Source organism: Falco peregrinus, chromosome 5 (assembly GCF_023634155.1).
Source record: "Falco peregrinus isolate bFalPer1 chromosome 5, bFalPer1.pri, whole genome shotgun sequence".
NCBI classification, from domain to species: domain Eukaryota; kingdom Metazoa; phylum Chordata; class Aves; order Falconiformes; family Falconidae; genus Falco; species Falco peregrinus.
In genome coordinates, this window is record NC_073725.1 from 89,733,257 (window position 1) to 89,756,766 (window position 23,510).

Sequence of the window (23,510 nt, forward strand, 5' to 3'; positions counted from 1 at the left end):
GGGCGTCCGGGCCCTCCTCCGGGCCCGCCTCCAGGCCCGCCTCCCGGCTCTCCGTGCGCTGCGGCCCCGCGCTGCCGGCGCCCGTGGCGGCGGCCAGCCCCGCCTGGCGGGAGGAGCAGAGGGCGGGGCCTGCGCTCCACCCCGCCCCCCGCCCGCTGCGTGCGAGGTGATTGGCTGGCGCGGCGCGGCGAAGCGGAAGCGGCGCGATGGCGCGGGCGCTGCGGGCGCTGCGGGGCGTGGTGGGCCCGGGGCCGCGGGTGCGGTTCGGCCCCAGCCCCACAGGTAACCCCCGCACCCCCGGCCCGGGCCCCGCCACAGGGTGGGAGCGGCACTTTGGGGTGGAAAACGTGAATTCAGACACTTGAGGAGCGTGTGCCTGGGGGGGCGGGGAGCGGGGCGCCTGAGGCCTGTCCCGTGGCAGCGGCGCCGTCTGGCCCCTCCCGGTGAAGGGGCCGCGGTGAAAGTGGCGCTGCCCAGCGCCTGCCGGTTCACAGGGACTGCCGGGTCCCTTCCGGGAATAACGTTCTGGGAAGGCAGCCACCGGTAATTCATTCCGTAGCAGGGGCCCACACACCGGTACGTGCCAGCCCCGCACGTCCCCGCCCCTGGGCAGCGTCTCATAGCCAGCTGCCGTTACGGGCAGCGTTGCCCTGCCAGCTCGTATTTAAAAATCTCTATTAGGCCTTAATAACGATGATCTCCTCCGATTTTCCCCCGAGAACAGGTTTTCTGCACTTGGGCGGCCTTCGGACCGCTTTGTACAATTATATTTTTGCCAAAAAACACCAAGGGACCTTTATTTTGAGGGTGGAGGATACAGATCAAAGTCGAGTGGTGCCTGGAGCTGCAGAAGGAATAGAGGATATGCTGGAATGGGCAGGTATTTACAAACATCTTTCGTTTGTTACTTACTGAAAAATTCTTTTTAGAGATTAACAAACACTCAAAGTGAGTACCTTGTGTGATAGCAAGCTGTGCGCTGTTTCAGATGACAAATTAGTTGAAATGTAGTTATTTTTACAGCTAGGTGCCAGGAAGATCCTATTGAAAGCATGTATAGCAGAAATAACGGTTTGTCTGCCACAGAATAAGATCTAAATTTGTGAAAGTGGCAGAAAGTGCAGTTGTAACAAAGGTTGTGCACAAGAGACGTGATGGAGAGGTTGGAAGTTGGAGCTCACAGATATTGCTGTAAATTTATAAATTGTTTGTATACAGGGCTGTCAGTTTTCATTTTGAATCCTCTGTGTCTTTTTGAGCTTAAGAACTAGAAGCAAGGGTGATTTTCAAATACAGAATTGTTATAAGCTTAGAACAAGATCCCACAGATGCTTCCGTTAATGGGTAGGTAAGCTGTAAGGGGCTAGGACTTTGTTGTCGAGTAATAAATTTGGAGTAGGTAAAATAATTGGCAAAGAACTCAACTGTATTTTTGTGGTATTAGTGTTCTTTGCTATAAAAAGGGTGGATGCTACTTTATATGTGTATGCCTGACTGTGTTTTGCTTTGAGTAGTGTATCAGAGCTGCTCAACTGCTTGTTGTCTTCCGGTGGGTTTTTCTGCTGGTTGCTTTATACACAATACTCTAAATTCTGTTGATGTTAGCTGCTATTTATCTTCTAGTCCAGGGGAATCTGACTCCTGTGCTATACAGATGCCATTAGCTGGCTGCCCTGGAGCAGCATCTTTGGATGCTCTCTAGAACCTTGCTGTTTCATCTTAATTTAATGGGCTCCACGGTGGGGTTCACTCGGCCTTTTTTACAGGTTTTTTAAGTCCCATCATACTCGTATTTCAGGTATTCCCCCTGATGAGAGTCCTCGCCGCGGTGGTTCCTTTGGACCCTACCAGCAATCACAGAGACTTGACCTTTACAGGAGAGCCAGTGAAGTGCTTTTGGAGAGAGGTGTGGCGTACCGCTGCTTTTGCACCCCTCAGCGCCTGGAGCTGCTGAAGAAGGAGGCTTTGCGGAGCCAGCAGACCCCACGGTATGGATTCCTTGTCTGCTGGGTAGTTCCCTCTGTGCTGCGTGCTTGCAACAAAAACTTACAACCACGTGCACAGTGATAGGATTGTAATCTCACTGCCTGTAGAGAGAGAAGCCAGCGTGACCCAGGCTTAGGGGCATGACCTCCAGAGGTGAGGTGGTTTGACTGGACACATAGCGGGCAGGTTACAGCTAAAATTCAGCGATCAGTTTAGAGGTTTGGGAATGTAAAAATAGCTGATGGGGTTGGCCTATATAGAACTGAGACTTTCTCTCTCCTTTCTCAAAGATACGACAACCGGTGCCGGCACCTGACGCCCACTGAAGTGGCTGAGAAGCTGTCACAGGGCCTTGAGTGGGTGGTCCGCTTCCGGCTGGAGAAGGGGGTTGAACCCTTTCAGGACCTGGTCTATGGCTGGAACAAACACGAAGTGGCTGAGGTGGAAGGTGACCCAGTGATTCTCAAGGGGGATGGCTTCCCCACCTACCACCTGGCAAATGTGGTGGATGACCATTACATGGGCATCAGCCACGTTCTGCGTGGAACTGAGTGGCTGACTTCAACGTCCAAGCACCTCCTTCTCTACAGAGCCTTTGGCTGGGATCCCCCTCAGTTTTGTCACCTCCCGCTGCTTCTGAACAAAGACGGTGGCAAGCTGTCAAAAAGGCAGGGGGACATCTTTCTGGAGCGCTTTGCTCAGGACGGCTACTTGCCAGAGGCTCTGCTGGACATCATAACCAACTGTGGCTCTGGATTTGCAGGTAATGACCACAGGCTTGCGACTTGCTAGGATGCTTCGTGGTGCGGACTTTGGGGAGTGGGTTAGGTTTATTTTAATAGCAAAGATCTTTGACAGCGTTTGAAGTGGTCAGGAAATGGGGGTCAGGTGAAATGCCACCAAGGCTTCTGCAGAGCTCCTGTGAAAGACTGGGCGGTGTGTTGGAACAGTGGGAATCTTTCTGCCTCTCTGCAGCCCTTTAAATTGAGTCTGATGCTTAATGGGTTCCCACTTGGGACAGCATTCATTTCAAGGTGAAGAAACTGTCTGTGAACTCTTGGGAAAACTTGTATTCTGTGGTTAATAATTGCAGAGTTGTGTATGACATCTGTCACACTTCTCGTTTAACCTGAAAGACCATGAGAAGTTGAGTCAGTGTCTCCTTTTGTTGCTCTTACCTTGTGGGGATCACAAATCAACTTGTGTTTCAGGAACTGTACTTGGGAGTAAAATCTTTCTTGGGCAGTGAAGCCTTCTGGCTGAGTGTTACTTCTTTTTGGCTGACTGATGCAAAGGGTGTTCCACTGAGGAAGGCAACAGAGCCAAGGAGAATGCCCTAGTTCCCAGTTCCTCACCAGTAGTTAGCAGAGCCTGCTCTTGGGGAGAGGGCAGCTTCCCGTGTGCGCCTGCTGCTAGTTCCATCCTGTTTGTCGGGATACATCCCTGCTTGCTGCACTGCGAAAAGTGGCTCTCCTGTGTCACTTCTTCCTTGGGTGTGCTGCTGCTCCAGCCCTGCGCCCAAGGCTTGCGAGGAAAAGCAGTGAGGCTAGTTCTCTGCAGGGGTGTGGTTTTGTATCATTCTCTTGTTGGGTTATTTTGCAGAGAAACAGATGGGGAGGACTTTGGAGGAGCTGATCTCACAGTTTGAAGTAGGCAGAATTACACCCCATTCTGCCTTCCTGGATCTTGAAAAACTCCCAGAATTCAACAGGTATAAGTATCTGTGGTAACTTTAAAGCATAATAATCAGTACGTCAGTGAGAAGTTATTCCTAGCACTTGGTTTTGTCTGGAGATTTTTTTTCTGGATCAAGCATGGTCCCAGCGCAGCAGCTTTTCAACTGTGCTACAGCAAAGTATGTTTCTGCCATTCCTACCTCCTACCTCCTCTCCTATCCTGTGCTTGGCCACTGTGCCAGGGACACTGTAAAAGCCTAGGCAGATGGTAGGTGTAGCTAGGAGGATGCAAGGTCCTAAGTTTAGTTCCAAAATGACATCTAAAAAGAGGCGACACTTCCAGAAGGTACTTCTGCAAGTACACTGGTAGGCTACTGGGATGTTGTGCTGCTAGGAGTTACCACGTCTTTAGTTCACTGTGGCACATTAGAGCTAAATGCTTTGTTGTGGAATGTCTGTCTGTGGCTTAATGTTACTTTTGTACAATTTTAATTGGTAAATGCTTGTTGTGGTTTAACCCTAGCCGGCACCTAAGTACCATGCAGCTGCTTGCTAACTCCACCCCATCCACCGCAGTGGGATCAGGGGCAGAATCAGGAAAAATGTAAAACCTGTGGGTTAAGATAAGAACAACTGAATAATTGAAATAAAATACAATAATAACAATTGTAATGAAAAGGAGAGAGAAAGTGAGATAGGAATAAAACCCAAAGAGGGGTAAAACCCCCCCCCCCAAAACAAGTGATGCACAATACAGTTGCTCACCCCCTGCTGACTGATGCCCAGCCAGTGCCTGAGCAGCAACTGGCAGCCCCTGGTCAGCTCCCCCCAGTTTCTGTACTCAGCGTGATGTTCTGTGGTAGGGAATACCCCTTTGGCTAGTGCGGGTCAGCTGTCCTGGCTCTGCCCCCTCCCAGCTTGTGATGCACCTGCTCACTGGCAGAGCATGGAAAACTTGAAAAGTCCTTGATTTAGAGTAAGCACGACTTAGCAACAGCTGAAACATCAGTGTGTTACCAGTGTTATTTTCATTCTAAATCCAAAACACAGCACTGTACCAGCTACTAGGAGGAAAATTAACTCCCAGCTGAAAGTATTCCCAGATGAAACCAGGACAGTGTTGTGAGGTTGGGATGAGGAGGTTCAATCCAACCCAAAGCAGTCCAAAAGCATTTTTCTTCTTTGTTACAGGATTCACCTCACCCATCATATTGAGAATGAAGGGCTGCGACAGAAGCTAATTAGAGAGTTGCAGTTGTTGGTGGAGCATGTCTATGGGGATCAACAAGTGGATCAAGATGTTCTAGAAAAGGAATATATGGAGCGAGTCCTCTTGATGAGAAAAGTATGAGCAGTGGTAGCACTGCGTCACCACTTTTGGGAGCTGAGGTTTTGTGGGATTCCTGAATGAAGACTCAGCTGAGTCTTGGGCACTGCTTTGATCTGAGCTCTGAAGCTGCACACCCTGCAAATGGCTGTCACTGCTCACTCAAGTGGTCATGTGCATGCTGACTGCCAAAATCTGGTGATACAGTTAGCTGACTTGTAGGAATGGGCATGGTGAATATTTTGGTGGTCATTGCAGAGTTGTAAGCTCACCCCTCATACTTCACCAAGCCAGCAGAGCTCCCGCAGTAAAGGGACAATGTGTCTCTGCTGTGAAAGTGAATCATGGGATTGTAGGATGTTTCTTGGAAGACTTTCTGGTTCCTGATGAGAGCTGGACCTCAGTAGTGCTGGGTCAGGTCAGCTGTGGCTTTGTTTAGATGAGTGGTGAGAGCCTCCAGGCTGTGCTTCTCCTCCTATAGCCCGGGATGTGGCTGGCTTGTAGTGGTGAGGTCCAGCACCCAGGGTCCCTCGTGCCAGGAGACTGCTCACCGCTAGGTTTTGCTGACTGGGCAGTGTAAGGCACTTCTGCTTTGCTGCTGCTCCGTGCTTTGGAAGCAAAGTCAAAGCAACCTCTTTGCCGAGATGGATGAAGCTCATTGTTCAACTGGTGGGGTTTGTGCATCGGGAGCCCTGGTCTCAGTTAAGTGGCACAGTGCTGGCTGTAAAGGGGACAGAAGATACTGTGGCTCTTCCCAGTGCCAGAAGGAGGGTGAGCCCAGCTGTTTCCCAGTCTGCCCCAGGATGCTGCTGTAGTATCTAGGGGATTCCTTGTGAAGAATAAAGCCACCTTTGTAGGGGCAGGCAGGGACCCAAGTGTTCCAGCATGAAGGCTTCACTATGGCAGCAGTATGGGTGACTCATGTGACTTCCCACTGTCTGTTGAAAGTCAGCAGATGAACGTGGCAAGCCACTTCCCTGGGCTAACTCTGAGTCAGCCTGCATGCGGCTCAGCAGCATGGGTACAGCTGCGGCCCTTTGGGCTTCTGTCTCCCTGCTCACACCAGGTGGTTATGGGTGTGAAAAACTCAGCTGCCTGAAAGTCAGCAATTCATATTTCCTCCAACGAGTATGAAGTACAAGGCAGTCCTGTGTTTGGACCCTCTTTAATTGTTCATGAAGTCCAGACCGAATGAATTTCCTTCCCCTCAGCCTTGACAGATTTGCTTTCTTTCTCCAGGGTCACATAAGCTTCCTGAAGAACCTGGTGTCGTGTGATTATTCTTACCTATGGGTTAGGCCCTTGGTGTCCCGAAAGCAACTACAAACTATTTCGGCAGAAGTAGATGAAATAGGAAAACTAGTCTTAGGGTAAGTGTCTCTTCCCAGCACTGTACGCAGTCTCCTGCCCACCCTAGAGCATTGCTGTTGCCTGCTTATTGACGTTGGACATGCTCATAGTTTTTATTTAATTCCCTCTACTTTAGAATGTGATGTAGATAATAACTGGTGAGAAATTCTTGTGTTTTTACTTGAAAGGCAGCTTGCCAGTGGGAAAACTCATATCAGTGGTCTCAAGCAAGAATTGTCATGTCCGGATTTTGTAAAGCACCAAGCACAGTGGAGTTTGCATGCCAACATCATGCTAATGAACAGCAGTGTTAGCAGGGTGTTCCCATGCCACCTGATCTCCTGTGCTTTTTGTCTGCTGTAGCATCAGACTGGGCAAATGCAAGGTGCTTTTGGTCAATGTGTATTCAAATTATGTAAGGAGACTTTTGGGTCTCTGGAATGAACTCAGTTTGTATCCAGTGAGAATCACTGTCACTTCTGAAAAGCCCAGCCCTGGTGGGCTTTTTCTGCTTCCATTTCTGTTTCTGGCTAGCAGTCTGCCGTTCTGGCTGCTCAGAAACATTGCTGAGGTGGCAGACGGTCCTTCTGAGCCGGTGAGTTCTGTGCGGTTTTGCCAATGTGTTTCACTGCTGCCTCGTGTCCCTCTGCTACTCCACGCCTTGCAGCTAGGCAGGGTGGTATGTCAGTTGCCTTTCCAGTTCAGATCTCACATCTGGACCAAAATGAGTTCTGAAAACCAGTTTTGGGAGTAGTTAAAGTGGCAGTATCTGCAAACCGAGCTGTTATTTCCAGCTGACTGTAAGGTTGGTTGTCCTTGGCCATTTGTTGCAGCAGAGTGGTAATTGAATCCAAGTGACAGTAATTTAAGTGTCAGAATACTCGCTGTCCTGGAGGGATAATAGCATTGCTAACCTACAGCTGAGTAGTATCAATGATGGATCCTGCATCTCTGAAAATCATATTAGTAACGAAGAAATCAGCATTACTGCTTTTCCTGTGGTTTTCCAGGTCCTTGGCATAATTTTGTGATTTAAACTTGATGCTTGCTTTTCTGAACAAACTCTGCTTCTGGTACTGTTGAAGCAGATTAAAGGCATGGTTTCGCAAAGTGGAGTCTTCAGCAGCAGTATGGAGGTAGAGCAGTCCCTCCTGCTGCCCAGAAGGGTACCCGTGTACATGACCAACGCTGCAGTGAGCAGAGAGAGTGCCCTGCCTGGCACAGATGGGCAGGGAAGCTTACCTTGAACTGCTGCTGTTGCTGGAAGATTTTGCAAAACCTGTCTGAAGAAGCTGGCAGTCATCGAAGTCATTAGTCATTTCTGTGTAGGAATCCTGTGGGTTTTATGTCCCTGGATTGTAAGGACATCTTCTTTCCTGAAGGCTCATGACAAGGCAGGCAGCTGTTTTGACTGTGGAGGAGTTGAACAAAGACCTGAAAAGCCTCCATAACCAAACCAAAGAGACTAAGTACAGCAGCATGATGCAGCTCCTTCGCTTGGCTCTCAGTGGGAAGCAGGTAAAAAAGTTCTGAGACTGGGGCTTTTTTTTTTCCTTCTCTCTTATAGCAAGATACTGATATTTGCACATCCTGCAAGAACTGACGTCAGTTTCTGTTATGAGTTAATGTACTGATATACAGCACTTCTGGAAGAAATTGCTGTTCTAAAAGTTTCAGAAAGGCTGAAATTGTCAAAACATAAATATGCTGGTCACAAATCTGAAGTCAGAAAAGCCTCTGTAGGGAGTGTTGCCACGGTTGTAGGCTTTAGCCAAAACCAGGATTTTATGTGCAATCTGCTTTTACAAAGTTCAAAAACAAGATTTACAAAAGTTCTGCAAAGCCTAATCCTGGGTTACGCTCTGGCATCAGTCCTGGGTCAGTTTGACTGTTCTTAGCGTTTTACTTTAGGAGGAAAGAAACCCAAACCCTTGTTTTGAGATTGCTAATAAAACCCCTACCCTTTGTCTAACAGTGATCTGATAGCTAATCACACTATCATTTCCGTCATGATGATGCATAAACACGTGCTGAAAAGTGTAAGTTTCCATTTGTACAATCACTTCTTATGTGTTTTCAGCATGGACCGAGCATTGCCGAGATGATGGTGACTTTGGGACCTAAAGAAGTGTGTGGACGAATACGCAAAGCACTATCTAGCTAATATGGGACAGAAATGACACTGACAGCCAGCCCATGGACTCAGATGGTGTAGGCAGCATGCATCATTGTCCCAGACCTGTATTTTTTGATCTCAGCATGATGCCTTTGATCAGATGAGCTGGGCTTTAGACCAGGCAGGAGTCACCATAATGTTTCCAGGTCTGTATGTATCTGCACTAAGCATAAACCACTTTGGGGGAGAAACCAAACACAGATTTAGGTCTGTCCTTCTGCTTTCATCTGTGCAAAGAGCCTGGTTTTCAGGTTGGGAGAAAGAGACATTTATCAGGGTTTAAATTCAGACCAGGTGGACAGAAAGTGGTGCTATTTCTGGTATCAGCATAGTTCATGTCAAGTGATCTGTCTCTTTTTGGAGAGGTCCTAGTAATCAGGGTACCTACAGCTACGACTACACAGGCCCACAACAAATACCATGGGAAGGGTATTTTTATACGTATAACTATATGTGCATATATATATAATATGTATATTATAGCCCTCTTAGCTGCCTTGGTGTCCTTCTGGGCTGAGTAAGCTGCTTGGAGAGGGACGCTCTTCTCCCCGTGTACAGTCACGTGAGTGGTTCTGCTAAAAATATCCCTGACCAGGAGATTGGGGTGTTTTTTCCTCTTTTGGATGATGACCTTTTAAGTATTAAATTAATGTGGTGACTTCTGATTCTGTTCTCGCAAGTGTGTGCTCGCTCTGCACGCCAGTGAGGGGAGGAGCAGCCAGAGGGGCGGTGGCGGGGAGGGATGTTTTACCAAGCCAGCCCACACCCACAGCGTACACTTCCACACCACAAACACTCGTGTGGGCTTCCCGCGGGGCGAGTGGAGGCACACGAGGAGCTACGGCGGGTGGATCTGCTTCCTGCGAGCGGCGGGGTGGAGCAGAGCAGGAGTCCATGGCTGGCGCTGGGGAGCTGGAGCGGTGGCTCAGTGAGTGGGGCTGGGAGCTGGGGCTGGCCCCCAGCCCTGTCTGGGTGGGCACTGGAGCAGCTTCAGCACTGTGGGGAAGGGCCCATTTACTCCACAGACCCCCTTTAGGGTGATGTTCATAGGTGCTGTCTTAGCCTGCTGCATCTCTCCTGTCCATCCTCAGCCCCAGTCCTGCCAAAGCTGTTTGAACACTGGACTGGGGAATGAATCAAGCCAAAAAAGACTGGTTTCCTCAATTCAGCCGTGCAGGCAGAGCTTTGGGATGGGCCCTTGTGCAGCCCTGTTGCAGAAGGGTAAACCGTGCCTGTATTCCAGCACGGCAAGGTTTGCAGTCCAGTCCTGGGGGAGCTGTCTGTAAATGCTCTTTAACAGTTTCTTGTGCTTTATGCTAAAAGCGATATCGTGCTGTTGCTGCCTTCAACACCTCAGTTTGTGCCTGACTTTGACTCTCTAAGAGTGTGTGCTCAAGGACTGTATTTTTAGGCAGATTCTAGTAACAGCTGTTTCCTGCTCATCCTGCGTCTTCTATTTCTGCCTGTTTACAAAAAGCCCTAAAGCAGTTGGTAGCAGTGCAAGGTCTGAGCTGCTTCCTGCCCTGTGCCACTCGCTTGCATGCCTCTCACACTGTGGCTGTTTATTCTTTCTTCATTATTTTTTTTTCCTGTGTAAGATAAAGCCACCGACCCAAGTGTCCCCGAGGAAAACTGGGAATGCATCCAGCAGTTCTGTGACCAGGTGAACGCCAACATAGAAGGGTAAGGCAGACAGACAGCTCTTTGTGCTCGCTCTGGGCTGTGAGTCTGGCTCTGAGCTGCTCCCATGGCTGCAGGGGGAATGGGACCTGTGAACTGCAGTGTGGGAAGCCTGGAGAGAGCTGGGAGTGTTCTATGGGCTCTACTGCTACTGATAGTGTAAATAAGTTGCAGAGAGGTGTATGCCAGCGTCACGGAGGCTGATGTCTAGGAATGGGCTCTAACATCCATTGCTGCAACCCACGAGGCAGCAAGTCCTGCCTGCTGTGCCCTCTTGGGAGTCTGGCCAAGGATACCCTGCTGTGGGGTGCTGCAGGGAAGCTCTTGAGTGAGCTCAGCCTCGGCTTTTCCTTTCAGAGGTGGGAGATCTCTGCTGGGACTTCCCCACCTTCCAGCTGACAGTCTCGGCTTTATGGGAAGGAGCAGGAAATAATCAAGCAAATGACCTGTCAAAGCTTACTGATCATCTCTTTAGAGCAGACGCCTGTGTGTTCAGAGCTTGTAGTCTGGCACCCATCTGCCCCAGCAGCATGTGTGCACAGGCAGGCTGGCTGGGGCTTGCATCAAAGCTCCTGCGAATCCAGAGAGCCTGCTCTCATGACACTGGCGCAGGGAGAGTCCCCAGCCTCTGGACACAGCTGGAGGACAGCACTGGGGTCACACAAGCTGCTTCGATTCACCTCTCGCCCCTTGTGCATGTGTGTGTGTCCCAGGCCAGTGCTCTGCTGAAGGAAGGGTGCCTGTCATGTACAGGTTGTGAATCCAGCAGTTGCTCTTCTCTGCAGGGCATAATCAGCAGCATTTGTTTTTCATGGGAGCTTGCGCGTTGTCTGACTTGCACTTGCTTCTGCTACTCCCCAGCCCATCACTTGCACCGAGGCTGCTGGCACATAAGATACAGTCACCTCAGGAGATGGAAGCTCTTCATGCTCTCACAGTAAGTGCTTTCATCTGCATGCAAAGAGAGGCAGCAGTAGCTTGGAAATAGAGTTTGAGGGATAGAGACAGTCTGTCTTTTCTTTTTCTCTTAGATGTCCCTCCCTTTCTTTTTCTCTTAGATGTCTCTCCCTTTTAACTTCCCGTTGCACAAGGAATACAGAAGCCAGGGTATAACGGAAAGAGTAACGGCTGTTGTTCCTTCCCAGATCACTCTGCTGACGTGTTTCAGTGGTCTGCAGCTTGTGCTGTTTGACCTGTGGTCCAAAAGTTACTAGTGGTGGGTAGGATAGAGCAGACAGTCTTTAAACATGCTGCTTAAGAAGGTTGGATGAAAGAAAAGTACATGTTCTTACTGCCCAACTTTCTCAGTATCTTGCATTTCTGAGTGCAGTGCCAGAAATTTCTTAAATTTAGTGTTAATTTTTTAAAATTTTTAATTTTTAAAATGTTAAAGTTTTTAAAAATTCCCCAAGACTTGTGTGCACTGTTTCTGTTTGGTACCATTTTGTTTTCTGCAGGTGCTAGAGACCTGTGTGAATAACTGCGGTGAAAGATTTCACAATGAAATAGCAAAATTCAGATTTCTGAATGAGCTGATTAAAGTGCTTTCCCCAAAGGTAGGTAGTCATGGTTACACTGGATATCGCAGGTGGGACACACTGTTTATTTTGCAGTGGATATGAAAACAGAATTAATCTCACACAGAAGCAGAGCAGGATTTGTTCTGTGCCTCCAAGCATAAGGAGTGGATGTGAATCCCCTGTAAACAATGTAAGGCAGGGGCTCTTTCTGTGAATTTCCTTGTGGTTTCTCCCAGCTCTGCTGGGACAGTCAGGGACTCTAGAGGAGCTTGAAGTTGTTTCTGTGACCACTCAGCCTGTGGCCCTTTTGCCTCTCAGGAATTTACAGAACTTCGATCGGGGAAGTGGCAGAGGACGGAGCTGCCAGGAGCTGCCTAGAGCCTCTCCCATGTTTCCTTATGCTCTGTCCTCAAACTCTTTGTGCTCGGGCTGCTCTCCTTGCTTCCTCCTGCCAGAAGTTAGCCTGGGCTTGGGTCCTGCTCGTGGGGCAGCATCAGCTTAGGTAGCAGCAGCCAGGGACTGGCCTTCAGTGGCCCTTGTGCCGCACTTGCTCTGCCATCGCCTGACGGTCATGCATTCATGCAGCTGCTTTGGGGTCCCACTGAAGGTCTCCTGAAAGCTGGGCAGAGGGCTCCCAGTCCCTGGGCAGTGACAGCCCTGAGTCAGGGGGAGGCTGGGAGGGATCAGCTGTAGCTAACATGGAAGCTGCAAAGTCCCTTCCTGCAGCTCTGCTTCCCTGGCTCACAATATATTCCTTCAATATATTCGATATATTCCTGCTCCCTGCTGTGGAGCACTTTGCTTCTGAGTGCAATCACTGCCTCCTGAGAAGAGAAGCATCAATCAGAAATTAGAAGTTTAGTTTGAGAAGCTAAGTGAGCTGTGAGTTCAGAGTGGATGCATTGGGTCCCCTGGCAGTGCCTCTCGTGATGAAAAATGGAGACCTGTTCTATCAGAGACACTGTGATCTCCCTGCCATGCTCCTCTCTGCATCAAATAACGGGCCTGGGACTCTCTTCACTGCTCTTCTCAGCAGCTCAGTAATCAATTTCCCTTTTTAGTGGGTCCTGTGCACATTTACCGTTTGTACAGGCTTCGTTTTCCATTACATCATCTCAATGGCAGAGGTGCAAAAAGCTGATTTCAGAGAAATGTTTAACCAAACAGCAAAACCTCTTCTCTCAGTCCTGGGCTTGGTAAAGGTATTTCAGTGAAACAACAAACTTTAAAGAATGTATCACTACAGAGAGTTTTGTTTGCTGTTTTGACAGAACAGATATCATTGAACGAGTTTAAAATGCCTAGCAGAGGTTTGTGTGTGGCTTTTACCCTTCTTCCCGATGTTTTTATAATACACCAAAGTGAATGCTTATAGGCAATAATGAGAAAAATCTAAGAAAACATCCAGATGCTGAAAAAAGAGAGTAACTTTTTCTTGTTTTGTTCAGTTTTCATTTGTGTGAGTCTGGCTGAGGCCAGCGGCACTATTTGCATTGCAGGTGGTTAAGGGAAGTATTTAAAGTCAAGCATAGAACTGTTTTCACTAAAATAAAAGAGCATAGTTTTGGTTTTGGATTCAATAACTGATCAGGGAAATTCTGAAATGCTTTCATTTTATTTATGTAATTATCATATGCTTAATAGCATTCCTTGTATTTAAAGCGATACACACTATTTCCTATACCACAAAATACACAGTTGGCAACACTGTGAATAAAGTGTTAGGAATCCATTTGCCACTTGGTCTCTGCACACAGAAAACTTGAGGCTAGAACCATGTGCCATATCTGGCACTAATTCTTGGGTTTAATCTCTTTTTGTCTTTAATTTTTTGTTTGTTTTCAGTACTATGGAACCTGGTCTTCAGAAAAAGTCAAGTCAAGAGTCACAGAAGTAATATTCAGTTGGACGGTCTGGTTTCCTCAGGAAGTTAAAATCCGGGATGCTTATCAGATGCTGAAGAAACAAGGTTTAGTTCTGTTATTTCAGTTTCCTTTTTAGTCTTCCAAGTCACGTGGTTTCAGACTACAGATATCTGTCCTTTTCAATTTCTGACTAAGCTTTTTTTATAAAATGTTGTGTGTGAGGGGTAAAAGAACAAAGGCCATGCTTAGAAGGCTGTTTGGGTATTTAATGATGCGTGTCACTGTTTAAAGAGATTTACCAGAGAACAGCCTTATTGAGTCAAAGCTCAGGCTAACCTTGTGGCCTCTGTTCACACAGTGCTGACCACTGTTGCGCAGGGGAAAGGTACAGGGCAAACTCAGAGTGATCTTTACCCTGGAATATTCTCCCAGAATTATGGGGGGTCATTCAGAGAGATGCTGAGCTGGATTTTTCATCCATTGCATCATATTCAATAGTCCTTAATGGTATTGTAATCTAGAAATTTGTCCAATCCCATCTTGTTATCCTAAGTAATAAATTTCAGAGTTTAACTAGGGAAGTACCGTAATACTTTCTGTGGAAATTTGGGGGAATTAGGGCGTTTGTTTAGATGTTTCCCACCGGTTTGCTTCCTGCATCTTTGAGGATCAAATGGCTTTGCAAGCCTTCCCCCAAGTCCTGCTGTGGAAAGCTTCCTTGCCATCCCTGCCTTTCTTGTGCACAGCAGCTGCTGCAGGCTGGGCTGTTGCTGCAGCACTGGCACTGGTGAAGTACTGAGCAGGGGTGCAGGGGTGCTGTGTGCCCTCCTGCCAGGCAGCTCTTGGGGACCCTGCCCATCCAATGCCTACACCGTTGCTGCTGCTCTAAGTGCTGGCTAGGGAGGCAGGAGGAGAGGAGATGCCCATGGAATCGCTGTGGGTGTTAAGGGCTCCTTTGGCACTCGGCTGCGTGTGTTTGGTGCCCAATGTTTTATGGCTATCCGGACTGTGGCGATCCCATGTGCTTGGAGGTCAGCGCTGGTGTGCTCCCGGCACTCTTACTATGGCGGAATTTTAGCAGTTCACCCAGAAGAGCTCAGCACATCTGAATTTTATTTTCTACTCTGAAAATCTCATTTGGCCTGTGCTTAATTCAAGGGAGAAAGGGAAGTCTTTTGCCTGGGTTTTTGCTAAGGCAAGTCCTTGCTTCTCATCTCACTCTGTAAAGTTATGGGGAGGGATGAATGAAATGGGTGCAAAATCCAATCCTCTGTTGAGCATTGGTGTTTTAACAGCTCAGGCATCACTGAACAAATATTCTTACCCATTCCAGGGATTGTAAAAGAAGACCCCAAACTGCCAGAAGACAGAATTTTACCTCCCCCTTCTCCAAGACCTCAGAATTCTATTTTTGACACAGACGAAGAGAAATCCAAGGTAAACCTGGATTTGTACTGATGAGAAGACAGGCTCAGTCATATTTTGGGAGCTTTTGCTGTTTCAGACAGAGTATCCTCAGAATAATGCTAATACTTCTTGCTGTACAACAGCTAGAGAATTCTTTGATGCTTTGTCATAAATTTGTGCTTAGTAAAAAGTGGGGTGTTTTTTTCAGGAAAACATCAGTTTCTATTGAACTTTCCCAAGGGAGGATTTCTCCAGGTCTTACAGAAATTCTGTAGGGCCAGAGAGTTCCTTTCCAAACAGCCAATGTGTGCAGGTAGCTGTAGGAGGCAGCAGTGTAATCTGCATTAGATTATGGGACATGAGCCCACATACTTCCAGGATTATAGAAACTTTTATGCCAGTGGGTGTCTCTCAGTATCTGGTCTTATGTGATGTGTGCCTGTAGTAAGAATGCCTGGAGACTGCTGCTCACTGGTGCCCAACGCTCTCCCCTCAACAGCTCTTAGCAAGGCTTTTAAAAAGTAGCCACTCTGAAGACCTGCAGGCTGCCAACCGTCTGATCAAGAGCATGATTAAAGAGGTAGGGAGCTCCTTGGGTCAGAAGCTGTGTTTGCAGATGGGGAAGGTGGGAGGGGACTTGGCAATTCAGTTTCTGACAGGGGGCCTCTGTACCTGATCATGATGCTGCCCCAGAGGAGGGACTATTTTCAGTATGTCTTATTCCAAAGTTACAGTGTGGAACTGTGATGTTTTGTTTCCTTTGCCATTGCCAGGAAGAGGGAATGTATAGATCCAGGAGCCTGTACGGCAGGACACTTCCATGTTAGTGGGATCCTGGCAGTAGTACCACACAAGTGATAGAAAGTTTCCAAAACCAAACTGTTCCCAGGTAGAAAAAAGCCACCTCTGTACAGAACTGTCTCTTTTCTGCAGGGAGTATGTGTGTGCATGTCTGGCATGTCTGTTTTCATTTTCCATCTGAAAGAGCACCCCACTTCTCTGCATAAATAGGAGATTTGGTCTCGTTTAATGAAATCCCTGCACTAATTTTGAGAGTGTTCTGCACGGCAGAAGCCACCAACTCCCGACTCCTAATTTTCAAGTCTTACTCATGCCTGTCGTTAAATGAATTCTGTATGCACCAGCACAGTGGCCAGGGTGCCCTGAGAAGGGCAGGAGGATTCTGTCCTCACCCTTGGCAGGGAGGTGCTGTGCAGCACTGATACTGGAATTGTTTTGTGGTGTGTCCTTACCTGCACTGCTTTGTGCTTCTTCTACCTGCAGCGAGATATTAATAGGAAGCAACTACTCAACAAGTGTGATCCAGAGTGCCCCAGCCAAGCATGGGCACTGGTTGTATTAGCCAAATCATCATCTACTTATATCTAATTTTTCATCAAAGGAACAAGAAAAGTCAGATAAGGTGTCCAGAAGAGTGACCACCATCAGTGAGGTTTCTGAGAATATTAAATATATGGACGAGTTACTGGAAAACTACAAGAGACAAGAATTATCCCAATCTGACCAGGAGACCCTACAAGTAAATGCTCTTTTTCCTACGTAAGACCTTCTTTTGTCTGGCTATGCCTGGGAGGGCCCAGGGCAACAGGATTCAAAGGCCAGGATGGTGCACTCAGCTTCTGCCCAGGAAACAGCATTACCATGGCAGAAAATGTTTCTGACATGTTTGACGAATAGCAGTCCCTCCCATCAGTGTAATGGAAGTTGGAACAGAACTCTCTCCTGCTGTGCCAGTTTGAGTTTCTGTCCAGGTTAGCTGCTTTTCTTGGGATATCTTATGGGGAAGTGGTTCTTCCTCCAACAGTGGTGTAACGCGTAGGAATCCCCTTCAGCCCAGGCATGGTTAGGTGGGTGTGATGAGATCTGACCAGAGAAGCTCAAAGCTGTGGGCTCTTCAGCTTGTGCTATGGTTTCTGTGATTTCCCCTTTTTCTGCCCAGAGTTCACTGGTCTGCTGCTGCTCATGAGTATCAGTGAATTGAGGAAATGTTTGGTGTCACTAATAGGGCTGTCAGAATAGCTTTACAGCCTCCAAAGACCTGAAACTCTACTAGGATGCCTACCACCTCAAATGAAAAAAAATCAGACAACTGAGTTTTTGTAGGTAAGAACTTCTCCTGTGGCTATGTGTGACGGCCGAGTTTGGAGCTAGCTGCTGGTGGGAGGGCTGCTGCTGTAGATGGAAGAGACCCTACTTTCAGACTGGAAAAGTAGCTGCCTCCACGCCTGCTCACTTCCTAAAACACCAAGAAGAGCCGTAAGTGGCTTTGTGTTGTCTGACATAGTTACAACGGATGGCCATAATACTTTCTTCTGAGTACTGTGATCAATCTGTTCATGCCTGGATACTTTTTCTTTTAAATTGAATACTTTTACACTGATCTATTTTACATCTGTATGCATAGAGAGGATGTGATTGCTGAGGAGATACCAGCAAAGCCTCCTTGTTCCAGTGGCTGTACTTCCAGGCCACTGTGAATTTTTAAGAGTGCAGCAACATGCAGCATTGATACCCTTTGTCTGGACCTGGGCAGAAAGTGCATCTTCCTTTTCTAGAGGTAGCATCACTTACAAGTGATGACAGAGACAGAAAAGTGTGGGAGTGTCTGGGATCTCCTGAGCAATGATGCGAAACATTTCCTTCCATAGACTCTGTTTCAACGCTGTGAGAAGCTCAGGCCGCTGCTCTTTCGCCTTGCCAGTGAGACAGTTGATGACGATGAGGCTCTAGGTAAGAGCCAACACTGTCTTTGGATTTCTCTGCAGTTAAGTTTGTCTGCCTTCAATTTGACAAGTGGGGTATGCCCTTCTTCTGAGAAGGGGAATGCTTAGGCACTTGCTACTCTGCTGCAAAGCTTTCCACTTCCACCTTTAAAGCATGCCAATGGGAAGCGGCATAAGTCTCCTCCCACTCCTCTCCAAGGTAGCTATTAATAATTTGCACTCGGAGCCCGAAGATAAAGAGTGAATCCAGTTTCTTCTAGCCAGCTTGGTTTTCAGAGTTTTTGGAGTTCTGATGTTCAAAGAACTGAAGGGGTTTGAGGTCTTTTCTCCACAGAGATCGAAGTTCTCTCTGTCTATAAACACAGAAGGGATATTTTTTTAATTTCGTAAGTATAATACCAAGGAGGGTCATATGAGCAGAATCTTTGAATTCCACAGTCATGAAATGTAGCCCTTCCCAGGGGATTGCATTTCACAGTCTTGTCCATATGCCTTGAAAACCTGACTGAAGTGATGTTTTGCTGAACAGACATCTTAAACATCAAGAGCTCAGTAAGAGCTCAGCTGTGCCTCAAACATTTCTTTCATATCCATGTTAGGGTTCTTCAACTGTGGATTGCTGGATTATAGACTCAAGCACACTCGGAAAACTTGCGGAGAACAACAAAGTACATAAGAGATGGCAGGAACTAGAAGTACTTTAGAGACAGGATCAGATTTCAAAGTGATCTTGGTAAACGGGAGAGAGGCATGAAATCAGCATATGGGTGTGCAAAGTGCTGCCTTTCAGAAAGTGGAATGAAAAACTAGTCAGGAGCTTAGGGCAGATTGCCCCGCTAGGCTTTGCTCCAGGCAAGTCCTTAGATGCATGTCCCTTTCTCATGAGCCTTTTGGAGAGTGCTGTGGAAATGACCCTCGTGTTAAACATTAATATTTTGTTTCTTCTCTTGTTTTCCAGCTGAGATACTGCAGGCCAATGACAAGCTCACCCAGGCGCTTGGACACTACAGGCAGGTTGTAGCCAGCCATGAAAATGGTGGTGGAGGAGGTTCAGCCACCAGCTCTGCTGATGCACCAGGTAAAGAGCATCCCGCGGCATTCCACAACAGCTCTGCTTCCGTCTGTCCTGTGGGAGTGGAGTTTGGAAGTGCTTCTTGGAGAATAAATCCTCTAACACAGGAAAACATTATGTAACCATCATTTTCTTCTATGTGTAGTTGATAGAAAATGTTCCTGAAGTTCTTCGCTTCTGAGTCCTTTCAGGCATGCCTGTACCCATAAATACAGTTCCTTTCAGAAAGTTTCTCTTTAACTCTTTCTGCTATTTCCAAAGCATGCCGGCCAACCCCAAGACGCATGAAGAGCTACACACTGATTGACTTCTCTGAACTGGAGGCCACATCCCAGTCTCCTACAGACCACTCTGCAAACATACCCGCTACCTCCCACCATGGCAGCACCTCTACTTGTCTGCTTGATGAGGAGTTTAAGTCGTTAGGTTTGTATATGCAATTCAGTACAGTGCTGTCCTTGTTACTAGGGTTTGTGGTGTTTAATAAAGATAGGAGAACTTTGATTTTAACGTTGGTCCTAAGAGAAGGTAGACTCTTTCATCAAGTTTTCAAGAATGTAGTTTTCTTTAATGATGTTAGACTGTAGTCAAACTGCTGTTAAGACAACAAAGGAGGAACCTGTGGAAAACTCTTGTTTTCTGTAATTGACCTGTGGTATTTTGACACCTTTCTTAGGTCTCAGCAACTCTCCTGTTGGACAGGAACCACTGCCCGATTTTGGCTTAGCAGAGGTGAGTGGTCCTCAGACACTTCAGTCTATAAGGTACAAAGGACAAAAATCAGACGTGATTCTTGATGTGGCTTTCTCTGGCAACCTTTTTTTACACCACTCTATTCTGAAGGGGAAACTGGAATCCTCCTGCTCTGCAATGGATTTCTCAGTTGCAGTCTGCAACCAGATCACTCATATTTATTTCTATTTAAAGTAGTGTTATTAAAAACAAGGTTCTTTTCAATGCAACAGGTCTGATTTTTCCTGTTGTTGTATAGCATGAACCAGAAGTGCCTTATTTTTCAGACTGCTGTACACAATGGATATGGTGAAATCGTAAGTGCTGTTCAAACATGGGGACTGCAGGAGAGCTCTGAAGACAGCTGTTCAGAGAAGAATGAATTTCAGGGCCTGGTTGATCAGCACTCTCTACCATCCAGGACCAAGACATTATCTTTGTAAGAAAACTGCATAATGCAGTCTGACTTTGGAGATGAGGAATACTGTTTTACAGCAATGAGGATTAGGGAAACTTTTCAACTACAACTGGTTAGTGATGGCAAGCTACCCATCCACCCATTGGCTCTTATGCAGCAGTTATGCCTCTGTTAATTGCACTTTGTGTAATTGCACACTGGGACCTTCCAAAGGTCAGAAATTTTGAGAGACAAATCCTGTGGCTTGGTAACAAGGTGATCTTGAGCAAAAGGAACAAAAACCTTACAGTCAGCTCTTTTTATAATAACCTGTGACTCAAAAATTACTTTCCCTAGCTTTCTTCTGGCTGTGACACAGGCATTCAGCGGAAGCCTGACAGTTCATAAGCCAAATTAATTATCCACAGACCTTCAGAGTGGGTGACCATTACGATGTACTTATCCAGTCTGCCATAATACAAACCAGGAAATTTTACTGGAGATTCACAGCTTCTTGCATTGTCTTTGATACGGAATTTACTTTAATCTCATTGACTAGAGCTCCTGAGAGTCTGTGCATAGGGAGAGTAGACTTCCAAAGCCCTGAAACAAAGTTTCACTTTGTTTCACTTTTTAACTAAAATCAAAGTCTGCCTTAATGGATGCTCAAACAGCACCTTCTTCCATGTAAGATAGGGACAGTTTTCCAATTTCTCAAGAACTCAGAGAGTGTAAGCTTGTGCTTTCTTTATACCTAAAAGGGATAAGGGATTTGGAATACAAATTGACACAGCAGAAGGTGTATATACCGTGTAGTCACCCCAGTTGATATAAGCTTTCTACATGCTTTTCTTTCCAGGGATTTATCGCCAATGAAATTGCCCTTTCCAGATCTTCCAAATAGCTCAATGGCAGATACTTCATTCTCCAGTTTAGGCTACGAGCTGAAGCCTGCTGCCTCTTTGCATCCAGCTTCTTATGATGCTTCTCTAGAAAACCTTTTTGTCCCTTTAATTTCAATTACACCGAGTAAGTGCAATGACTTCTGTGCCCCAGCTCTGCTTACCTAAGGCTCGCTAGAACTCTTCTGTGATTTTTGCAGGGGAGCAAGCCAAAGTAGCTTCATGCTTTGTGGGTCAGCTGGAGAAAAGTAGTGACTGTTCTACAAAGGACTTAATGTATCTGAGAATTTGAGCAAGTGCTAGGGATCGTACCATGGAAATGTCCTTGTCCTCCCTACTAAGCTGCTAAATCTCCAATTTAGACATTCAGATTCCTTTCTCCGCCTTAGAGGCGAAGTGTAGATCACAGGCAGGTGCTGTATGCTGCTTGGTCTGTGAGTTTGCTGAAGGAAGTAAAAGTTTGTATGGGTGTTTCCCTTTTGCTGTTCTTGATCCTGTCTTTGCTGTTCTGCCCTCAGAAGGGAGGGGAATCCAGGCGTTGTTTCTGATTCTCCTTTTGTCTCCGGCAGGCAGCATCTGTCCGCTTACTGTGTATGACAGGAATGGTTTCAAAGCTATGCTCCACTTCTCCAGAGACCCGGCTCCTGGCCGACCAGATGTGCTGGTGCTGGTTCTTTCCATGCTGAGCACATCAGCTCAACCAGTTAAGGACATAGTGTTCCAGGCTGCAGTCCCAAAGGTGAGAAGCCTGTGACGAGTAACAGAGAGTGGGACTACTCGGAAATGTCCTGAGGAGAAGGTTCACCATTACTTGCTTAGGATTTGCCTTGCTCATTGGAAATTGCATGGCTCACTTTCTCTGAACGGTGAACCTGGTTGTGTGGTGGTGCCAGTGCCTGTTTCACAGAGTATATCCCTGGTCTTGCAACAACTAGACAGGGCTCCAGACGTGCTGCGTTAGCCTTCTGGGTGGGAGACTTGTTCTGCCTGTTTATGTTTATTTAGGAATATCTGCCTTTAGATGCGGGCTGTGGAAAGGCACGCTTTTCATCAAATGACAAAATCTGGCTGACATATCTTTAACCAGCTCTGTAGCTTGGTAATACTCCCAGCCCTTTTTCAGCACGGACCAGAAATTATTCCTTTTGTTTTCTCTTTCAGACCATGAAAATAAAGTTACAGCCAGCGTCCGGTTCTGAGCTGCCTGCCTTCAGCCCCCTTCTCCCCCCTGCGGTGGTATCTCAGGTCCTGCTGCTCGCCAATCCGCACAAGGTGTGTGTGGCGACAGACTCTGCTGGATGAGCACTCGGAATGTCACTGTAGTGGGTGGGGTGTTTGTATGAAAGATGGGGAGAGTATTGTTAGTGGGGAGGTGCAGGGGAGAGACAGAGCAGTCTGGGCTGTGCTGGGAAGACATTTTTCCCACGAAACAGGTTTCCAGAGCTATAATCTGAAGGATTGAATGGGAGGTTATTGCAGGGGCCTGCACAGTTCTGCTTCAGTCTACCTGCAGGGATGGCCTGTTTGTGAGCACACACACCTGTGCAGATGTTTGCAGGTGGTGGAACGCAAGGCCACCCAAGCCATGAGCAACAGGAGGCAGTTCTGTTGCACTGGTGAATAATGATGACACCGAAGACTGAGAAGGTTGGCTGGGCCTGGATTGCCAAGTGTGCCCTTGGGTGGCTTGCACAGGTCTCCCAGTCATTCCCTATGTATCTTATAAAGATCCAGGTCTTGTTCTGTGCAGAGCTTCTGTGTGGCTGAAGTGTTACGCTCCCCTTTCAGAGGGTCACTCACTGCACCAAGGCTGTGAGGGGTGAGGCTGAAGGAGCCCAGGAACCTGCAACTGTGACAGGCCTCTCTCTGTTCCTTTCTCTCACAGGATCCCATCCGACTGAGATACAAACTAGCATTCGTGCAAGGTGTGCAGCCCTTCGCTGAGGTGGGAGAGGTGACAGGCTTCCCAGAAGCAGAGCTCTGGGGCAGGAGCTGAAGTTCAGCAGGCTTGGACATTGCCATGTTGCCTTAGCTGTGCCGGGGGGGGGATGACTGTGTGCCAGCAATGCCGGCCTGGACTCCGTTAACAGCTCCCTTCCTTGGGATCTGCCATCTCCTTCCTTTTGGTTTCTGAGCAGGTGTCTGGCAGGAGGAATGTAAACTGGCTGCTTCTGCCACAGCCTTTCTCTGTAGCTGAGCCTGCTTTGCAGGAGGCTGCTGTAGAGCCCTGCTGCCTGGAAGGCTTGGTGCTTGTTCTATACACCTCTTTCTGCTTTCTGGGCCACTTTTCTCTCTTCCCCATTACTTTTTCTTTTTGAATTAAAAAAAAAAAAAAAAAGAAAGCAAGCAAGCGAATCTGTAACAACCATCAGCCCTTGTGGCAGACTGCTTGGAGGCAGTCTGTTCCAGGAACCTACCGACCCTGTTTTTGCTGATGCCTGTGTGCCAATGGGCAGGCAGAAATGTGAGGAATGGTGAGAGCCAGGCTCATCTGGTAGATGTGGTTTATAGGAAAAGGTACAAAACAGAGTGAAGGCAGTAAATAGCAGGCATGCCTGGGGACCAGTCTGGGAGAAAAAACCGCCGAGTGTCACCAGCTTATCCATCCCCAGGCCCCACAGCTTGTCTTGCACCGGTTGTTCTTTCCATCAGGCTCTGCAGCACTCTGGGCATGTC

The 23,510-nt window shown here is 47.5% G+C and overlaps 2 protein-coding genes across 5 annotated transcripts; both read left to right on the forward strand.

Annotated features, from left to right (window-relative positions):
* Positions 1–156: 156 nt before the first annotated feature.
* EARS2 (glutamyl-tRNA synthetase 2, mitochondrial) lies at positions 157–9,180 on the forward strand. 2 transcript variants are annotated; one of them, XM_055805949.1, is made up of 9 exons: positions 157–282; positions 725–880; positions 1,799–1,988; positions 2,277–2,749; positions 3,589–3,697; positions 4,854–5,007; positions 6,229–6,359; positions 7,722–7,857; positions 8,420–9,180. In XM_055805949.1, the coding sequence occupies exons 1-9, from the start codon at positions 207–209 to the stop codon at positions 8,501–8,503; spliced, it is 1,509 nt and encodes a 502-aa protein (XP_055661924.1). In that variant the 5' UTR covers positions 157–206; the 3' UTR covers positions 8,504–9,180. The 2 variants fall into 2 exon arrangements, with proteins under 2 accessions (XP_055661924.1, XP_027636542.1); XM_027780741.2 differs by lacking the exon at positions 157–282 and adding an exon at positions 301–576.
* Positions 9,181–9,238: 58 nt separating this feature from the next.
* Positions 9,239–23,425, forward strand: GGA2 (golgi associated, gamma adaptin ear containing, ARF binding protein 2). Of its 3 annotated transcripts, none has more exons than XM_005229150.4 (17): positions 9,278–9,443; positions 10,114–10,198; positions 11,057–11,132; positions 11,653–11,751; positions 13,561–13,684; positions 14,914–15,017; positions 15,487–15,567; positions 16,390–16,527; positions 17,657–17,738; positions 18,690–18,809; positions 19,065–19,229; positions 19,480–19,535; positions 19,823–19,974; positions 20,792–20,961; positions 21,404–21,573; positions 21,996–22,106; positions 22,720–23,425. In XM_005229150.4, exons 1-17 carry the CDS (start codon positions 9,410–9,412, stop codon positions 22,828–22,830), a joined length of 1,878 nt encoding a protein of 625 aa, XP_005229207.2. In that variant the 5' UTR covers positions 9,278–9,409; the 3' UTR covers positions 22,831–23,425. The 3 variants fall into 3 exon arrangements, with proteins under 3 accessions (XP_027636527.2, XP_005229207.2, XP_027636518.2); XM_027780717.2 differs by having other exon boundaries at positions 9,415–9,443; positions 10,981–11,132; XM_027780726.2 differs by lacking the exons at positions 10,114–10,198; positions 11,057–11,132; positions 11,653–11,751 and having other exon boundaries at positions 9,239–9,443.
* Positions 23,426–23,510: the final 85 nt, after the last annotated feature.